This window comes from Ovis aries, chromosome 21 (assembly GCF_016772045.2).
Source record: "Ovis aries strain OAR_USU_Benz2616 breed Rambouillet chromosome 21, ARS-UI_Ramb_v3.0, whole genome shotgun sequence".
NCBI classification, from domain to species: Eukaryota; Metazoa; Chordata; class Mammalia; order Artiodactyla; family Bovidae; genus Ovis; species Ovis aries.
Window position 1 is genome coordinate 40239561 of NC_056074.1, and position 19219 is coordinate 40258779.

The 19219-nt window shown below is 62.2% G+C and overlaps 1 protein-coding gene and 1 non-coding gene across 10 annotated transcripts; one reads left to right on the plus strand and one right to left on the minus strand.

The window, feature by feature from the left end:
* Positions 1-100: 100 nt before the first annotated feature.
* On the plus strand, positions 101-18805 carry PCNX3 (pecanex 3). 9 transcript variants are annotated; one of them, XM_042238043.2, is made up of 35 exons: positions 101-790; positions 1135-1331; positions 1562-1661; positions 1786-1825; positions 1927-2022; positions 2245-3375; positions 3830-3953; positions 4041-4219; positions 4428-4518; positions 4939-5074; positions 6360-6520; positions 7271-7424; positions 7693-7725; positions 7937-8108; positions 8222-8332; positions 8721-8812; positions 8938-9047; positions 9204-9309; positions 9407-9499; positions 9649-9799; positions 10635-10779; positions 11100-11277; positions 11941-12049; positions 12219-12348; positions 12763-12821; positions 12918-13133; positions 13778-14031; positions 15509-15739; positions 15906-16009; positions 16277-16424; positions 16519-16749; positions 16828-17102; positions 17572-17705; positions 17790-18085; positions 18164-18805. In XM_042238043.2, exons 1-35 carry the CDS (start codon positions 638-640, stop codon positions 18356-18358), a joined length of 6135 nt encoding a protein of 2044 aa, XP_042093977.1. In that variant the 5' UTR covers positions 101-637; the 3' UTR covers positions 18359-18805. The 9 variants fall into 9 exon arrangements, with proteins under 9 accessions (XP_042093977.1, XP_042093980.1, XP_042093981.1 ...); XM_042238046.2 differs by having other exon boundaries at positions 6378-6520; XM_042238047.2 differs by having other exon boundaries at positions 6399-6520.
* Positions 15341-15413, minus strand: TRNAE-UUC (transfer RNA glutamic acid (anticodon UUC)). The gene has a single exon. It is a non-coding gene; the product is annotated as a tRNA-Glu (tRNA).
* Positions 18806-19219: the final 414 nt, after the last annotated feature.

Genomic DNA, 19219 nt, shown 5'->3' on the forward strand with positions numbered 1-19219 from the left:
GCCCGAAGGGTCCTCCCGCTTCTTATCGCTCCACCACCTCCCTGCGCTTGCGCATTCAAGCCGCCAGGTTTTCCTTTTCCGGGTCCCAACTTGGCTCGTTGGGCGCATGCGCCACTGCAGGTTGGCGGCTCGCGGCTCCTTCTTCCGGCCTCCCCCTTGGGCCGGCTCCCGCAGAAGCGGGGCGAGCGCGGAGCCCAAAGCGAGTGACCTGTGACCCCGGAAGTGGACCTCAGGGTCCCGGGGCTTTCCCCGGGCCGGAACCGAGGGAGCGGTCGCTGCACCCCCGGAGCACCCACCCCACGCCCACCTTTGGATGCCGCCGACGGGTGCCCGGCCCGTGCCCCGCGCCTGCCTCCCGGCCCGGCCCTCGGAATCAGTTCTGGGGCGGGGGTGGGGGCCAGGACCCCGCCTCTGATGCGGCTCCACCCCCGCGCCTGGGTCTCACACCGCTGACTTCCGGGCCGGCCCCGCCCCCTGCTCGCACCCTCGCCCCTCGGATCTCTCTCCCCCGTTGGGGGAGACCATGGCGTGAGCGCGAGGCCGGGCCCCGGGGCCCTCGGGCGCCAGGCGGGGCATGGGCCAGGGGCCGCCCCCATGAGGGTCCCGGGAGGAGGGTGCGCGCAGCAGCGGCGGGGCCATGGGGTCACAGGTATTGCAGATCCTACGCCAGGGGGTGTGGGCCTCGCTCACCGGCGGTTGGTTCTTCGACCCGCACCAGAGCACCTTCTCCAACTGCTTCCACCTCTATGTCTGGATCTTCCTGCTCACCTTCCCTTTCTTGCTGTACATGGTGAGACGCTGCCGCCACCTGTAACTCCCGCCGGGGAAAGGGAGGGCAGATGTCACCGAGGGGTGCAAACTGACAGGGACTCCGGGCTGTGGGAAGGGGACTCAATGCAGAGTTCAGAGTGTGTGGCGGAGAGGCCAGAATTTTCTGGCCAGGGTGACCTTGAGCCCCTCACCTAATCTCTGTCCAGTTAGTAAAGAAAAGGCAGGGTCTTTGTACTGGTTGTGTGCAGGGGTGAGGAAGTCTTCTTGTAAACTTGTGAATCCTAGCCTTGATGGCGGTGGCAGGTCCACCCCTTGTGGGAGCAGGGCTCTATGAAGAAGGACCTGACTTGCTGCCACCTCCAGGTCCTGCCCCCCAGCTTGATGGTGGCTGGTGTGTACTGCCTTGTGGTGGCTGTCATCTTCGCTACCATCAAGACTGTGAACTATCGGCTGCATGCTATGTTCGACCAGGGCGAGATTGTGGAGAAGCGCAACTCTACCATGGGGGAACCAGAGGAAGAGCCTGCCCAGGGGGACAGCAGTCTGCCCAGGTGGGTGAGGTAGGGCTTGTGCTGGAAATGGAGGGTTCTTGGTGCTTGGGCCTTGGCATTGGAGGATGGAGGGGGGCTTAGGGAACATTGCCTCCAAGAGTGGTGGAATAAATATTCCTTGATTGGCTCTGGATTTGTCAGGGGAATCGATGTGGAGGGAGGCGTGATGGGGATGGTGAGAGAGGTGCTGTGTGAAGAGGGAAGGTTAGCTCGAAGCTGATGTTCCTGTGCACTGCTAGAGACCCTGGAGTGGAGATGACCGTATTTCGAAAAGTGAGTTCCACGCCCCCCGTGCGCTGTAGCTCTCAGCATTCCGTGTTTGGCTTCAACCAGGTCTCGGTGAGTGGTCCCGGCCCTCAGCCTCCCCTACTCCTCTCCCGGGAGCGTGTCCCCCATGTGGGTATGTCCTGCACCTACTTTTTTGCCCTCTTGGCCCCTTCAAACTTTTCTCTTACCTGCTCAGGAGTTGCTGCCCCGGATAGAGGACTCTGGGCCCCTCAGAGGTAGGTGGCTGCTGTTGAGAACTGAGGTGGCGGTGCAGAACGGGGGCCCGGCACATCGATGCCTTGAGGTACTGCTAACGCGTCTGGGGCTGTGCTTGTAGACATCAAGGAGCTGGTGCGGGAGCAAGGCAGCAACAACGTGATCGTGACCTCAGCCGATCGAGAGATGCTGAAGCTAAGCTCACAGGAGAAGCTGAGTGAGTGGGCATGATTGGCAAGGGCTTGGGGAGAAGACTAGCTGCCGTGTCTTTGAGTCACCCTAACCTTTGCTTCCCGGGGCTCTTTTAGTTCTCTGAGATGGGACCTCAGTGTCCCACCCCCCTGGGCTCTCAGAACTCGGGGCCATAGGACCCTCTCCGCCATCAGTTCCTGCTATAGAACACCTTTTTCTAGCCTTGTGTTGTCGTCTTTTCTGACAGTTGGAGACCTTCCCCAGACACCTCCTGGGGCTGCCCCGGACCCTTCTCTCCCCAGCACGGACTCCTCAGAACGTTCTCCCCTGGCTGGAGACGGAGCCCCGTGGAGTGGCGGCAGTGTGGCTGACACCCCCATGAGCCCCCTCCTGAAGGGCAGCCTCAGCCAGGAGCTTAGCAAGAGTTTCCTGACCCTGACCCGGCCCGAGCGGGCCCTGGTGAGGACCAGCAGTCGACGGGAACAGCGCCGAGGAGCAGGCGGCTACCAGCCCCTGGACCGGCGGGGCTCAGGGGACCCCACGCCCCAGAAAGCTGGCTCCTCAGATTCCTGCTTCAGTGGCACTGACAGGGAGACGTTGAGCAGCTTCAAGAGTGAGAAGACCAATTCTACCCACCTGGACAGCCCCCCTGGCGGGCAAGCCCCCGAGGGCAGCGACACAGACCCCCCCTCAGAGGCAGAGCTGCCCGCTTCCCCGGATGCCGGAGTCCCCTCGGATGACACGCTGCGCTCCTTCGACACTGTCGTAGGAGCAGGGACGCCGCCTGGCCCAGCCGAGCCTCTCCTGGTCGTGCGGCCCAAGGACTTGGCGCTGCTCCGGCCCAGCAAACGGCGGCCACCCGTGCGGAGACACTCCCCCGCCACCAGCCGGGCCCCTCGGCGGCCGCTGCTGGAAGGCCGGGGCTTCTTCGAGGATGATGATACCAGCGAGGGCAGTGAACTGAGCCCGGCCTCCAGCCTCCGGTCCCAGCGCCGCTACAGCACCGACAGCTCCTCCTCCACTTCGTGCTATTCCCCTGAGAGTTCTCGGGGGGCCGCCGGGGGAGCCCGAAAACGACGGGCCCCCCATGGGGCTGAGGAGGGGATGGCTGTGCCCCCCAAGCGGCCCTATGGGACCCAGCGGACGCCTAGTACTGCCAGCGCCAAAACGCACGCCCGAGTACTGAGCATGGACGGGGCCGGGGGGGATGCCCTGCGGGGTCCTCCGGCTGGCTCCAAGGCTGAGCTGGAGGCCCAGGCGGGGGTGGAGCTGGCTGCTGCTGAGCCCACTGTGCTGCCCGCCGAGGCCCGCAGGGGGCCTACCGCCAACCAGCCTGGCTGGCGTGGGGAGCTGCGGGAGGAAGGTGCGCTGGGGGGAGGTGAGTGCTGGCTGGGGAGGGGCAAAGGGCAGCTGGAGGGGGCCTGCTCAGCCTCTGGCAGCAGGTGGACCTGGACACGGCCGTCTGGTGACGGTCGTCTGCTGGTGCTTCAGATAAGCAGGGGTGAGCAGAGAGGAGACTAAGGCAGAGACCTCAGGCACCTGTTTCCCGTCCTGAAGTTAGCACTTGAGCCTCTTTTCTTCGAGGTCTCTTTGTAGCCATGCTCATCCTCCTGAGCCACTAGCTTAGCAGAACAAGTCATGTCCTTATTCCCAGATTTAGAAACTGGCCCGAGTGGTTAGGTCACCTGGCAGGGTCACAGAGCCAGGATATGGTTAGACTAGGCCTGACCTTTAGCCCCACACAGGAGTATCTGCATCTCCCCGCCGCCCGCCCCCAGGCTCTGTCCACTCCCTTGTCACTTACACTCGGGGGTGGGCCTCTCTTTGGGCAGCTGCTGAGGAGACTGGCAAGCGGGACCACTCAAGCAATGTGAGGCGGGCACAGGCCATCCGGAGGCGGCACAACGCTGGCAGCAACCCCACCCCCCCAGCCTCGGTCATGGGCTCGCCCCCCAGGTGAGCACCAGCTGGCTGCCCGGGGTGGGGGTGGGGGCCTGCTGGCTCTGAGTGCTGCTGACAGCCTTTGGGCTGCCCCCTCCCCAGCAGCCTGCAGGAGGCTCAGCGGGGCCGCGCAGCCTCCCACTCCCGAGCTCTGACGCTGCCCTCGGCCCTGCACTTTGCCTCCTCACTGCTGCTCACCCGGGCTGGCGCCAACGTGCACGAGGCCTGCACCTTCGATGACACCTCCGAGGGTGCCGTGCACTATTTCTACGACGAGAGCGGTGAGCCCCTCCCTGCATCCAGTGGCCAAGCCTGTGGCCCAGCCTCTCCTCCGCCTCTGAGAGTCATCGTCCCTGAAATTGCACCCTTGGTGCCCCGGGGCTGGGCTGCCCTCTGGAGAACCCAGCATGGTTTTTCTCAGGTGGGTTGGGCCTCAGTGCTCGTGTTGCTGACAGGCTGCCTTGTGTCCCACACTTGTCTGTGCTCCAGGTGTGCGGCGTTCCTACACCTTTGGCCTGGCCGGGGGTGGCTATGAGAACCCCGTAGGGCAGCAGGGGGAGCAGGCAGCCAACGGAGCATGGTGAGTCTCCAAGCTCAGGCTCTCCCCGCCCTGTGGCTGGTGAGTTGTCATTCCTGGGGCGTTTTCTCCCTTCCTTCTTTGGGCAGGAGCAAAGATCTCTAGGAGGTAGCTCAGATCTCCAGGAGGAGAGGATGGTAGGCGGCAGCGAGGGGCATGGAGGGGAGATGGGCAAGCCTGCAGGGATCCGTTGGGTCCCTGGCTCTACAGGACTTCCAAGCACAAGGTTCCAGGGCCTTCTTGGATGCCTAGGGTCTGGGAGGGAGGCCCTCTGTGACCTGTCTCCTCTTGACACCCCTGTGCATCTTCTGGGTACTCGAGCAGCCCCCTCGGGCCCCCAGTTGTGGCCTGGCCTTGGCCTCAACCCTGTTTCATTCCTGGGCTCGCCCACAGCTCTGACCCTCACCTCTGCTGTTCCCACAGGGACCGCCACTCGCATTCCTCCAGCTTCCACTCAGCTGACGTCCCGGAGGCCACTGGAGGCCTGAACCTGCTGCAGCCGCGGCCCGTGGTCCTGCAGGGCATGCAGGTGCGCCGAGTGCCCCTGGAGATCCCGGAGGTGAGAAGCCAGCATTGGGGAAGGACCTGCAGGAAGGGGTAGGGGATGCAGACCACCAAGTGCTTCCGCAGGCCCCAGGAGGCTCAGGTCGTTCCTAGTGAGGGCTCCAGGGGCCCTAAGGTGGCTGTCCTGACCTATGGTGGCCAGCACAGGGTACACAGAACGTGAAAGACTCAAGTTGCTTATCTATTTACTCAGTAAGCGTGTCTGGAATAGTTTTATTACCCTGGCAGGGTCCGCAGTTAGTGGGGACAGTGCAATGGCACCCGCAAAGGGGACAGCTGAGATCACTGGACAGTGGCGGTGGGTCGCTTGAGGCATGCTGGTCGAGCTTGTCTGTTTCAGCAGGGTTAGTAAGAGCACCTCTTCTTGTTCCTGAAAGTGTCTTGGTGTGGACGAAAACTTATGTAATCGGTCAGGAAGTGACAGAAATATTAGGTTGTGTAAGGCACAGATTCAGAGCTTAAAGAACAGTCGTGAGAGTAGTGCCCACGCAGCCAGGGCCACAGAGAGACCAAGGGCAGTGCCCAGAAGCTGCGTGTGCCCCTTCCTGATGTGCTTATTCTCCTTCCCCGTCCCGTGGGAGAGCAGTGCAGTCCTTACATGGGCGAGGGCTCCTCCAGAGGCAGGGGCTGTGCTGTGGGGGCTCTCCTTGTGTCCCTGGAGCCTGGCACAGGACAGGCTCATGGATGGGTCCTATAAACACTTGTTGACTTGAAGCCCCACAAGCCCAGAGAGGTTAAGTAGGCAGCCCAGGGCCTCACAGCAGTGGCATTGGCACCCGGGCCTGCCCTCAGGGCCAGCCCTCCATGTGCTCCAGGGTAGAGTGGTCAAAGTGACCCTGGTGGCCACATCTGGGCAAAGGGTGGCATTTGTACCGGCTCCTGAAGGGTAAGGTGGATTTCATCGACCCCAGAAAGAGGCTGGAGACACCTCCTGAGTGGGGAAGACAGACACAGGAGCTGGTAACCCTGGCCCTTGGCAGCCCCCATAGCCGTTGAGTCGTATCTTGGGAAGCTGGAGAAAGGAGCAGGCCCTGGGGTGGAGGGTCAGGGCAGGGTGCGGGGCCTCTAGATGGTAGGGACTTTTTTCTGTAGACCAGCTCGTGTGTGCCAGGGGGTGGCATGGACGGGACTGGATCAGAGCTGATGGGCCAATGTGTGCCAGGGGGTGGCATGGACTGCGGTGGTGGGGGATGGGGCTGATGGCCAGTGTGTGCCAGGGGGTGGCGTGGACCGCATTGGTGGGGGGGCGGGGCTGATGGCCGCGGCCGTGGGGACCGCAGTTTGACCTACTGGACCAGGACTCCCTGCACGAATCCCAGGAACAGACGCTGATGGAGGAAGCGCCACCCCGGGCCCAGCACAGTTATAAGTACTGGCTTCTTCCTGGCCGCTGGACCTCTGTGCGCTACGAGCGGCTCGCCCTGCTGGCACTGCTGGACCGGTGAGCACTCAGCCCCTCAGCTCCCAGTCCTCTGCCGTTCCTGGCCCTAGGGCTTCTAACGTGTGGAGGCCGTCATGGCCACAGAGAGCCTAACCGCTGGGTCACTGAGGGTGCGTGGAGAGCTAGAATTTGCAGTGGGATTGCTTTAGGTTCTTCTAGGGGCGAATGGTTGGCCTAGTAGGGGGTGCTCTGGTCATTCTTCCCTCAAAATTTTGCTGGAGGGAGACATGGCTTCTACACAGTGTGTTTTTATTTTTTTTTATTTGCTTTTGTGTTAGATTCAATTAAGTTGAATTCTGTAGAGCCTAAAAAGCCAACAAATCGTCTGTCTTATCTCTCCTTTTTTTCTGGGAGGAAACTGAGGCCCAGAAAGGCAGAGAGGTCAGGTGATGTTTGTTGTCTTGGTGGCCTCCTGTGCTCTGGATTTCTCCCGGCGCCGTGAGCGGTGCTTTGGGGGAGTGGGAGGCAGATCAGCCAGATCCCAGGGTGGTGGCCCCTGAGGTCTCTGGGTCTAGAGGGGACAGAGCCTGGGGTTGCGTGCAGGGTAGCAGTGGGCTGGCTTCATGGAGCAGGTGCAGCCTGGCCCTGCCCAAGCTTATAGCTCCAGATACTCAGGGTGATGGCTGGCGTGGGCGCCAGCCTGGATGTGGGTCTTTGTGGCCGGGTCCTGTCCCCCACCCCCACCCCCGAATCCCTTGCCCCGCCAGTACAGGAGGAGGTAGGCATGCTCTGACCCGGTGGTCTCTCCAGGACGCGTGGGCTCCTGGAGAACATCCTCGGTGTTGGCCTGAGCAGCCTCGTCGCCTTCCTGGGCTACCTGCTGCTGCTCAAGGGCTTCTTCACGGACATCTGGGTCTTCCAGTTCTGCCTGGTCATCGCCTCCTGCCAGTATTCCCTGCTGAAGGTCAGGCCTGGCTTTCAGGGTCTCTTCCTCCTCCTCCCACGACCCCTCTTGAGAGCTTTGAGCTAGAAAGCAGATGAGATGCTCCAGGCCCCGTGTTACCACTGCCATCCCCATCCAGCAAATGGAGGGACTGAGGCTCAGGACAGTGGAAGGGGGAGTCCTGCCCTGGTCCCTCATAACGCCCTCGAAGTGGAATTGAACGGGTCCCAGGCCTCTGACCCTCCGTGGGTGGGGCTTTCGCCACCAGTGTAGCTTCTGTTTCTTCTAGAGCGTGCAGCCGGATGCCGCCTCTCCCATGCACGTGAGTACAGCGGAGCATGTCTCCTGCGAGGCCTGGGCCTGGGTGGGGCTGAGACCCTCACCATTCCCCGTTGCCCCCAGGCCCCTGATCCTTCTGCCCCCCTCTGCCAAGCTCTCTTGGACCCAGGGCCGGGCCCGGGGCACGTGAGCATGCGTTTGCCAGTAGGGCGTTTGGTGAGGGAGGCGCGGCTCCTCACAGGCCCCCTCCCCAGGGCCACAACTGGGTGATCGCGTACAGCCGGCCCGTCTACTTCTGCATCTGCTGTCTGCTCATCTGGCTGCTGGACGCCCTGGGCTCTGCGCAGCCGTTCCCGCCCGTCTCCCTCTACGGCCTCACGCTGTTCTCTGCCTCCTTCTTCTTTTGTGCCCGTGATGTGGCCACTGGTAAGGCCGGGTAGGGTTGAGGTTGCAAGGGGGTCGGGGGGAGTGAGGCCCTAAGGGTGGGCTGAGGGGCCAGCCGGCAGACTGACCAGGCCTCCATTTCTCCTCCCTGCCAGTGTTCACCTTGTGCTTCCCGTTCGTCTTCCTCCTGGGCCTCTTGCCCCAGGTGAACACCTGCCTCATGTACCTGCTGGAGCAGATAGACATGCACGGCTTTGGGGGCACAGGTATGGAGCCCAAGGCGGGGCTCGAGGGTGAGGAGGACGTGCAGGCCTGTGGGTCTGTGAGGCTCTGAGGGTATGAGGGCTGTGAGGCTAAACAGCTATGGGTTTAGCACTTCGCTGAGGCTTGTCCGAGTCTACATGGAAGATTCTAAGAACCCATCTCTTCCCCTCCCTCCCCCACCCCTCCCGTCTCCTCCTCCCCAGGCAAGTGGTTTAAACCTGAGAATGCCAGAAGCCCTGCAGGCCTCTCTGGGCTGGGGGAGCAGAGAACAGTGGGCCGGGCCCCAAGTCCAGGGGATGTTAGCCCCTGGAAGTTGAGGGGCAGCGGGGGCAGTGCCTCGGGGGCTGGCGGGTGGGCTCTGGGCTTTACTTGCCCCCGCTCGCCTCGCAGCCGCCACCAGCCCCCTGACTGCCATCTTCAGCCTCTCCCGCAGCCTGCTGGCCGCCGCCCTGCTCTACGGCTTCTGCCTTGGGGCCATCAAGGTAGGGATGACCTGGGGGGTTGCTGGGAGGCATCCAGAGTGGGGGGCTGTGGGATGGGGCTTGCAGTGGCCTCTGCCCCGGGTGGGGGCGCCCGCAGCTCTGACCAGCGCGGGCTCCCTCCCCAGAGCCCTTGGCCCGAGCAGCACGTCCCTGTCATCTTCTCCGTCTTCTGTGGCCTCCTGGTGGCGCTCTCCTACCACCTGAGCCGGCAGAGCAGCGACCCCACCGTACTCTGGTGGGTGCCTGCGCGTGCTGGCATGTCTGTGCCTGGCAAGGGTTGAGGGGCGGGGTCTGCACATGTGCCTGTCACCACCTGACCCCAGGGCCTGTGGGAGGAGGGGCAGCCTCCCAGACCCAGGCCCCTGACTCTTCTCATGGCCCGACCCCCCAGGTCTCTGGTCCGGAGCAAGCTCTTCCCCGAGCTGGAGGAGCGGAGCTTGGAGACCGCCCGTGCCGAGCCCCCAGACCCACTGCCAGAAAAGATGCGCCAGTCAGTGGTAAGCACCCGGAGTCTCGGGGTCCAGTCTTGGGGGGAAGGGTGTGTTCAGCCACCGGTGGCAGCAGCACCCACGCTGGTGTTTCCCAACCTTGCAGCGCGAGGTCCTCCACTCCGACCTGGTGATGTGTGTGGTGATCGCCGTGCTCACCTTTGCCATCAGCGCCAGCACCGTCTTCATTGCCCTGAAGGTTCGTGGGGCATAGGCCAGTCCTCTCGCCCAGGTCTTTGCCAGAGCCCACATGCCCCGAGGGCTGGAGGCCATGGCCCACATCCTTCTCCGGCCCTGGGTGACGTGCACCAGGTGGCCCCGTGGCTGAGCCTCCCCTCCTTCTTGCAGTCCGTGCTAGGTTTTGTGTTGTATGCGCTGGCGGGGGCCGTAGGCTTCTTCACACATTACCTGCTGCCGCAGCTCCGCAAACAGCTGCCCTGGTTCTGCCTGTCGCAACCCGTGCTGAAGCCGCTGGAGTACAGCCAGTACGAAGTGCGAGGTGAGTGCCTCCCGCCAGGCTGGGGCCCTGCACCTGCCTTATAGAGCTCGGACCTCTCAGCTCAGGGTGCCAGCAGGGGGCAGCCTCTGCCCACACCGCCCCGTGTGCGATGGCATGGGCCCTGCGGCCCCTTCACTGCCCTCTGTACCCTCTCCTGTGCCCCCCTCAGCCCCTGCCTCACTCTCGCCCTGCCTGCTCTGGCCTTTCCCTGCCCGCCTTGTGGACCCTGAGAAGGTAGAAGTAGAACTCCAGGAGGTGTTGTTGAGAAATACAGGCTGGTTCTTAATGAACTAGACCAGCGCAGTGCACACTGAATTGTGCAACACGGATGCCTTGGAGCTTGTGTTTAAATACCTGGATCTGTGGTGCGAAGGTCTGCGTGCTTGTTTTTCTTAGACAATGAAGGATCTTGTTTACCGGGCCAGCGTCTCCATGTGGCTACGGTCACCTTGAGCCGGTGACAGGGGCCTGGTCCGAAGGTCCCTGTGACTGAGGGTCACTGTGAACTTGGGCCTCACCCAACCTGTCCTGACTCCGGTGGACACCGGGGGTGTTGTCGTCATCCTTTATTTCAGACAGCTGAATGGGCAGAGCACCTGCCCTGAGCCCCCAACATGCCCTGCCTGGGCCTCATCGCCCTCATTTGATTTGCCGAAGATCAACACCCCCAGCTGCTCAGAAATTCTAGGGTCCCAGAACTGCGCACCCCCACATCCTGGGCTCTGCCCTCCTGCCAGCTTCCCTCGGAGAGCACGACTGTTCTCCCTTGCAGCAGGAGGGGGTGTGGAGGGCCTGGAGCTCAACAGCAGTCCCACCTTCCTGTCCGTGGTTGCAGGTGCTGCCCAGGTGATGTGGTTTGAGAAGCTGTATGCTGGCCTGCAGTGCGTGGAGAAGTACCTCATCTACCCAGCCGTGGTGCTCAACGCCCTCACGGTGGACGCTCACACAGTCGTCAGCCACCCGGACAAGTTCTGCCTCTAGTGAGGACCGCCAGCCCCCTGGTCATCCCACCACCTACCTGCCCGAGTAACCCAGGGGGAAACTGAGTCCCCTTGGCCAGCAAGCTTAAGTAGGCCCCCAGCTCCTGACACCGCTTCCAGTGAAGCACCTGCCTTCTCAGGAGCAGACATGTCCCTCCAGTACTCCTGAAGTTGAAGGGGTTAGTGACCTCTTCAGGAAACAGAGACGAAGGTCGCTGGCCCAAAAGAGCCGGGCCCCGCCCAGCAGAGCCCAGGCCAGGGCCTCCAAGGGGCGGGCCCCCCCAACTGCCCGGCCCCTAACGCCTGCCTCTGGCCCACAGCTGCCGGGCGCTGCTCATGACCGTGGCTGGGCTGAAGCTGCTGCGCTCGGCTTTCTGCTGCCCGCCGCAGCAGTACCTGACCTTAGCCTTCACCGTCTTGCTCTTTCACTTCGACTGCCCACGCCTCTCCCAGGGCTTCCTGCTCGACTACTTCGTCATGTCTCTGCTCTGCAGCAAGGTGAGCTGCGGGCCGCACTGCAGCCCTGAGGGCAGGCCTCTCCTGCCTCACCGCGGGAGACCTGCCCCAGTCCTGTGGTGTTCCCTCTGAGGGCCCTGGCAGCAGCTCCTCGTAAGCCAGTGAGCAGGCTGAGGTTTAGAGAGCATAAGTGATTTGCCTCAGGTTTCCTGCAGAGCTGGTGGTCAGCTGGGACTTGAACAAAGGCCTGTTCCCTGGCTCTGTACTGGAGGCCTGCAGTGGTGCCCACGAGGGATCCTGGCACAGGCCTGAGCTTTCATCTCACTCCCGTGAGCACTCTGGTCTGGTTTCTGGCCTGGCCCAGGATGGTGGAGATCAAGTCTGTATCCCCCTCTGAGGGTAGGGCCTGTGACTGTCTCTTAACTTTTGGTATCACAGCCTTGTCACCAAGAGTGGCATACCCTGAGCAAGTCATGTATCTGTTCTACCTCGTCTGAACCTTAGTTTTCCCATCTGGGAAGTGGGACAGTGATAGGAGGCTCCCGGGATGATTATATGAATTAAATAGCTAATGTCCCCTTGGGTGCTTTGTCTGGGGTTGCTAATGGTGTCGGAAGTCCCAGGGGTCTGAGGGGCACGTGGTGGGCCCCCTTTTCTGTGAGCAGTCCGTACATCTCTCACCTTCTCCCCTCTCCACCCCTGCAGCTGTGGGACCTGCTGTACAAGTTGCGTTTCGTGCTGACCTACATCGCGCCCTGGCAGATCACCTGGGGCTCAGCTTTCCACGCTTTTGCCCAGCCGTTTGCTGTGCCACGTACCCAGCCTGCCGCTTGCAGCCCGGGTGGGGGTGTGCAGGGAGGGCTGTCGCCCGGATGGGTGGCTCCAGGCGGGCTGGCATCCAGGCGGGCTGGCAGGGGTGGAAGGATCGTGAGGGAGGCTGGGGAGGGTCCTGTGTGCCCGCCATCTCCTTGACTCGCGCCCAGACTCGGCCATGCTGTTCGTTCAGGCCTTGCTCTCGGCACTTTTTTCCACGCCTCTCAACCCACTGCTAGGCAGCGCCGTCTTCATCATGTCCTACGCGCGGCCCCTTAAGTTCTGGGAGCGTGACTACAAGTGAGTCTCCTGGGACGGAGGCGGGTGCCCTGTGGGACCCTGAGGGGGACTGGTGGGGAGCGGGTGGCTGAACGGGGCAGGTTGCTGGGAGATCAGATGGAGGTTGGAGGCTGGGCTTTGGGGAACGGCACCGTGGGCTTCACTGAGGTGGCTGATCCACAGGAACACAGCTTGAGCCAGACGGAGGCCCGGGACTCACACCCTGGGCTTCCTGGCTGTGTGGTGCCCCTGGGGGAGTCCCCTCAAGTCTGTGAACCTTAACCTCCCCCTGTCATGGAGCTCTCGTGGCGTCTGCCTCAGAGTATGGGGGTGCAAGCCCAGAGGGGCGTGGGTGGAGGGTGATGGGAACTGTCACCTGAGCCTGGGGCAGCCTTGCCCTCTTGGCCACTTGTGTGTCACCCTGTCTCTGAACAGCACTAAACGCGTGGATCATTCCAACACCCGCCTGGTCACTCAGCTGGACCGGAATCCCGGTGTGTACCCAGCCATCGGGGGCTCTGGGGCCGGGCTGCCCTGGGGAGGGAGCCTTGCTCACTTGTGTTCATCTGTCCGTCCATCCTGGGTCCCAGGCGCTGATGACAACAACCTCAACTCGATCTTCTACGAGCACTTGACCCGCTCGCTGCAGCACACACTGTGTGGGGACCTGGTGCTGGGCCGCTGGGGCAACTACGGCCCCGGCGACTGCTTCGTCCTGGCCTCCGACTACCTCAATGCCCTGGTCCACCTCATCGAGGTTGGCAACGGACTCGTCACCTTCCAGCTGCGTGGCCTCGAGTTCCGGGGTGAGCCTCAGGGTGCCGCCTTTGTCAGTGTGTGAGGGCCGGACCCTAACCCTGCTCTTACCCCTGTTTGCTGGGGCCCTTGAGCAAGGCACTCTCCACCATGGGCCCCACGGCCTGGGATTCCTAGTCTGAGCGTTGAGGCAACAGGCTTTCTTTGACCCAGCCCCGTCCCTGCCCTGACTGTGGCAGGTCTGTAGTGAACAGGCTGCTCTGGTGGAAGCTCTGGCCTGGAGCTCCTGCTGGCCTGCTCTGTGGACTCAGGCCTGGCCCACGTTGGGGCCCACGCATAAGCCCTGGGCAGTGAGCCAGCTCCTGGCCCTCAGGAAGGATGCACCTGGCAGGTACCAGCTTCAGAAGAGGCCCTGAGTGCAGAGAGGCTCAAAGCACAGCTCAGAGCAGCGCGAGCCTGAGCTTTGGTCTTTGTGTCTATAAGTGAGGGATCTGACCCTATCTGTCCTGTCACCGTCACCCCAGTCCCACCCCACCACGGCCACTGGGAGTTAGGAGGGGAAAGGGGCTCGTTTGTTCATCTGTTCACTAAGTAACGGTGACTCCCGTCGCCTCCAGGGGAGGGGCCTGGGCACTCTGGGGAGGAGGCAGGCAGGGATGGGCCTGTGTCCCCTGACTGGCCCCCTTCCCCGCAGGTACATACTGCCAGCAGCGGGAGGTGGAGGCCATCACCGAGGGCGTGGAGGAGGATGAGGGCTGCTGCTGCTGCGAGCCAGGCCACCTGCCGCGGGTCCTGTCCTTCAATGCGGCCTTCGGGCAGCGCTGGCTGGCCTGGGAGGTGACGGCCAGCAAGTACGTGCTGGAGGGCTACAGCATCAGCGATAACAACGCCGCGTCCATGCTGCAGGTGTTCGACCTCCGAAAGATCCTCGTCACCTACTACGTCAGGGTAGGAGGGTGAGGCCGGGTGGCCAGGGCCCCACACTCAGGGCTCGCTGGGTGGGAGCTTCCCGAAGGCCACCTCCTGAGTCTCCAGGAGCCTGTTCTGAAGGGAAGCTGGGGCCTCAGAGAGTGGAAGCATCTTCCTAAGAGTCACTGCCGGATAGCGGGTCTCAGGCCCTGTGACTCTGCCCGTGGGGGGCCTAGGGTGGGGCCCTCTGTCACCGCCTCTAGGAGTCTCCTGTGGGGTGGTGAGTACTGGGGGCCAGTGGGCAGCACGTACACAGATCCTCTCTCTGGGCTTCGGAGCTGGGAGGGGCATTGCTGACGACCACCCTCCAGACCACCAGCTGGTGGACGGCCCCTCTGTGTCACTTGTCAGAGAAACTGCCTTCTCAGATGTTTTTTCCCATGCCCTCACTCATTCCTAGGGAAGAGCTTATACTGGGGCCGTTTTGCCCAGGTTCTTGGCCCCCCACGTCCTACCACGCTGCTGGACTCCCTATTGCCGAGATGCCCCCTGTTCACGGCCAGCTGTACCAGCCTCTGGAGCTCTGGGTTCCCCACCCCTCCCCCAGGCAGAAGGCCACCCCCCATTGGCTCCATCCAGGGCAGCACACAAGATCCCATAACCTGACTGGCTGCCAACTGTTGGCCTCAGACTGCCCATCCATCGTGTCCATACCAGTCGCATACTGTCCAAAGGCTTTTCTCCATTCGCCCACGCCCCTGCTTAGAAACCAGCAGAATCTCTCTTTTTTAAATATGTATTTTATTATTTTCTTGGCCGAGTCAGGTCTGAGTTGCGGCTCGAGGGATCCTCGTTGCGGCACGCAGCTTCTCTGGTTGCACACGGGCTCAGTAGTTGTGGCACGTGGGCTTAGTTGCCCTGCGGGGGATCTTAGTTCCCCAGCCAAAGATGGAACCCACGTCCCTTGCACTGCAAGGCAGATTCTTAACCACTGAAGCTCTCAGCAGATTCTTTTAAGGGGTCCAGGAGCCCCTGGCTTGGGTACATAGGCTGTGCCTCTTTTTTTGAGGGGAAGTCCTATGATCACACTCATGCTATCTTGAGGGACCTGTGACCTAAGCACCTGCCGTAGGCAGCACCCTCTAGTGGATGCTCCGTAAGGAGGGATGCTTCCTGTCGGCTTTGCCCTTCCCCTTCCCTGACCGAGAGAAGGAGCAGACAGGCCTGTGTGGCTTCAGGGAGCTGAGATGGGAGAGGGGATGGGTGTCCTGGGAAGCTGACTTCAGCACAGTCTAAGGCAGAAGCTTCTCTTTTTTTCGGTCAGGCCACATAGCTTGAGGGATCTTAGTTCCCCAACCAGAGATCGAACCCAGGACCTCTGCGGTGAAAGCACAGAGTCCTAACCACTGGACCACCAGGGAACTCACGGGGAGAAGCCTCTACCCTGACTCTCTCTTTCCTAGTGGCCAGGGCGAGGGCGTACCCCCATTCACTGATCCCTGCCCTCTCCTCACAGAGTATCATCTACTACGTGAGCCGCTCTCCAAAGCTGGAGGCCTGGCTGAGCCACGAAGGCATCGCAACGGCCCTGCGTCCTGTGCGGGCGCCTGGCTATGCTGACTCCGACCCCACCTTCTCTCTGAGCGTGGACGAGGACTACGACCTTCGCCTCTCCGGCCTCTCGCTGCCCTCCTTCTGCGCTGTGCACCTGGAGTGGATCCAGTACTGTGCCTCCCGGCGCGGCCAGGTCCGGCCACCAGCACCCTGGGGCTGCCCTCTCCCCATCGGCCTCCCCGCTCCCCTGCGGGTTCTTCTCGCCCTCAGCCTCCCTTGGCCTGGGCCCCAGCCCCTGCCCCAAGTTCCCTGTGCCGGGTCTGAGCTGGGCTCTGGGGATGGGGGTCCTTGTGCTGCAGCCTGTGGACCAGGATTGGAACTCGCCGCTGGTCACACTGTGTTTTGGCCTGTGTGTGCTGGGCCGCCGGGCCCTGGGGACCGCCTCGCACAGCATGTCTGCCAGGTGAGTGCCCAGCCCAGCCTGTGGCCCTCCCCTCCGCTACCTCCTGACAAGCTCTGGGCCTCTGGCTGCAGCCCCTCCTCTCCCCATGGGACCTCGCCTGCTCCTCACCATCGCCCTGTGACGGACACGGGCAGGGACTGACTTCTTGTCAAGATCGGGAAACTAAGGCCCAGCGTGAAGAGCGGGCTGCCCTCTGACCCCTACACACACAGCCAGCGCTGAGGAGCCCCAGTGCGCCTGGTGCATCCACCCCCTCCTCTTCTCCAGCCTGGAGCCCTTCCTCTACGGCCTGCACGCCCTGTTTAAGGGGGACTTCCGGATCACCTCCCCGCGGGACGAGTGGGTCTTTGCCGACATGGACCTGCTTCACCGTGTGGTGGCGCCCGGGGTTCGCATGGCCCTCAAGCTTCACCAGGTAGGCAGAGGTGTGCCCAGGCAGGGCGGGCAGGCAGTGAACCCGCCGCTCAGGGCAGGGGCAGCCCACCTCGGCCCTCCTGTCCTCCCCGCAGGACCACTTCACGTCCCCAGACGAGTACGAGGAGCCGGCCGCCCTGTATGACGCCATCGCGGCCAACGAGGAGCGGCTGGTCATCTCACACGAGGGCGACCCGGCCTGGCGCAGCGCCATCCTCAGCAACACGCCCTCGCTGCTGGCGCTGCGCCACGTCCTGGACGACGCCTCGGACGAGTACAAGATCATTATGCTCAACCGGCGCCACCTCGGTTTCCGCGTCATCAAGGTGGGCTCAGCCGCCCTCTCCTCCCGGCCCCTTCCCGCCGCGGCCTCCTGACCCCTCCCACACGTGTGGCCCCCGCAGGTGAACCGCGAGTGTGTGCGCGGCCTCTGGGCCGGGCAGCAGCAGGAGCTGGTGTTCCTGCGCAACCGCAACCCTGAGCGTGGCAGCATCCAGAACGCCAAGCAGGCGCTCCGCAACATGATCAACTCCTCCTGCGACCAGCCGCTGGGCTACCCCATCTACGTGTCTCCCCTCACCACCTCGCTGGCCGGCAGCCACCCTCAGCTGCGGGCGCTGTGGGGGGGCCCCGTCAGCCTGGGCGCCATTGCCCGCTGGCTTCTGCGCAGCTGGGAAAGGTGAGCTCTGACCCATGCCTCTGAGGTCACAGGAGAAAGCAGAGGTTCACAGAGAGAAAGTGGTGCCCTCCGGGGTCTGACTGAGGAAGCACCGGAGCCAGGGGTGAACCGCAAGCTGACCCAGCTGCATACCCCACCCTCTCAGCCAGAGCTGAAGGTGGCCTTTAGCCTGAAGCACCATCAATAATGCCACCTTTAAAACCTCTATAGGGGCTCCCCTGGTTGTCCATTGGGTAAGACCACGTTTCCACCGCAAGGGGCATGGGTTCCATCCCTGGTCGGAGAACTAAGATCCCACATGCCTCACAATGTAACCTTAAAAAAAACACACCCTGTAAAGTAGATGGCAGAATCTTTTAGAAATAGGACTAGGATCTGAGATGTTAGGTGCCTTGGGTTGGGGACTTGTGCTTGTGAGGGCATTGCACCCTCCTCCCCCTACCAACGTCGTCTGTTTCCCCTCGCCCAGGCTTCACAAGGGCTGTGGAGCCGGCTGCAATAGCGGCGGGAACGTGGATGACTCAGACTGTGGCGGAGGTGGTGGCTTGACCTCCCTCAGCAATAACCCCCCCTTGGCACAACCCACACCTGAGAACACAGCAGGTGAGCCGGCAAGGCCTGGTTGAGCCCGTGAGTGGGAAGGGCAGCCTAGCGACTGAAGTCTGCCCTCTTATCTGTCCCCCACAGGCGCTGGGGACCAGCCCCTCCCACCAGGCCCTGCTTGGGGCCCGAGGCCCTCCCTGAGCGGCTCTGGTGATGGGCGCCCCCCTCCTCTGCTGCAGTGGCCTCCCCCTCGGCTCCCTGGACCATCCCCCGCTTCACCGGCCCCCCCTGAGGGTCCCAGGCCCTCAAGGCCCCCTGGCCCTGGTCTAAGTTCTGAGGGTCCCAGTGGGAAGTGGAGCCTGGGGGGTCGGAAGGGACTAGGGGGATCCGAGGGGGAGCCAGCCTCAGGGAGCCCTAAAGGAAGCACCCCCAAATCTCAGGTAAGGTTCTTCCGGCGGGGTCAGGTCTGGGTAGCTCAGGTCTGCTCTCCCACCACCAACCTGTCTCCCTTCCCTCAGGCGCCCCTAGACCTCAGCCTCAACCCGGACATCAGCACTGAAGCCTCACCCCCCAGAACAGTGCGGGACATTCCTTGCTTGGACAGCAGTGCTCCTGAGAGTGGCACGCCCACCGGGGCCCTGGGCGACTGGCCTGCCCCTGCGGAGGAGCGAGAGAGCCCAGCAGCTCAGCCCCTGCTGGAGCATCAGTACTGAGTGGCCTGGCGCCCTCTGGGCCTCAGCCCTGTATTTGGGGACTTGGACCCCCGGCCTCTGGCCCTTTCTGCTGGACCACAGAACCGAGTGGCTTTGGCTTCCACATGTGAACCCTGACCTCTGGCTGCCTTAGCCAGAGCACCGGAACTGAATAGCCCAGACCTCTGACCTTGACCCCTGATCTCTCATCCCTAATCCAGGGCCTGGGCTCCCCAAACTGAGGCAGGCAGCATCCCAGTCAGGCCCTAGGAGCCAAACCCATGGGCTGGTCCCGCTTCAAGCCCATGGCCAGGACTGACTGGGCCTCTCTACCTGCACCGCCTGCTGGGGTGGCCCTTTGGCCTTGGACTTGGGGCTGAAATGTGGGAAAGGGTTTTTTTTTTTCTTTTTTTCTTTTTTTTTCGTGCTTCGGAGACACCAGAATTAATAACACTATTTTTGATTTTGGTTGGCAGTTTCTTCTTCTATCTGAGGGTGTTTGGGTGGAGGGTGGAGGAGGTGGTCAAGTCAGGGTAGATGAGCACAGAGAGAGGGATGAAGGATGTGGGGCTGGGTTCTGAGGTCAAGGTTAGACCAGGGTGGGACTCAAGTAGGACTGGATCTTCTTTGCCACAAGTCTGTTCCTTTTTTAAACTTTGACCTTAAGTGTGCAATTCTGTTTCTCACGCCAAAATGTTCAAAGATTTCTAGCTCTAATGGCAGGTTCCTGCAATTATCCGCCTGACCCTTGCCAGAGCTTTTCTCTGAGCCTCAGTTTCTCCAGTTGTAAATAAGAGATGACACCTGTCTAAGGCCTTTTAAGAATACACCAGACTGCGTGTGTAGAGCAGCGCTTACAAGTACTCATGAATAGTGGCACTT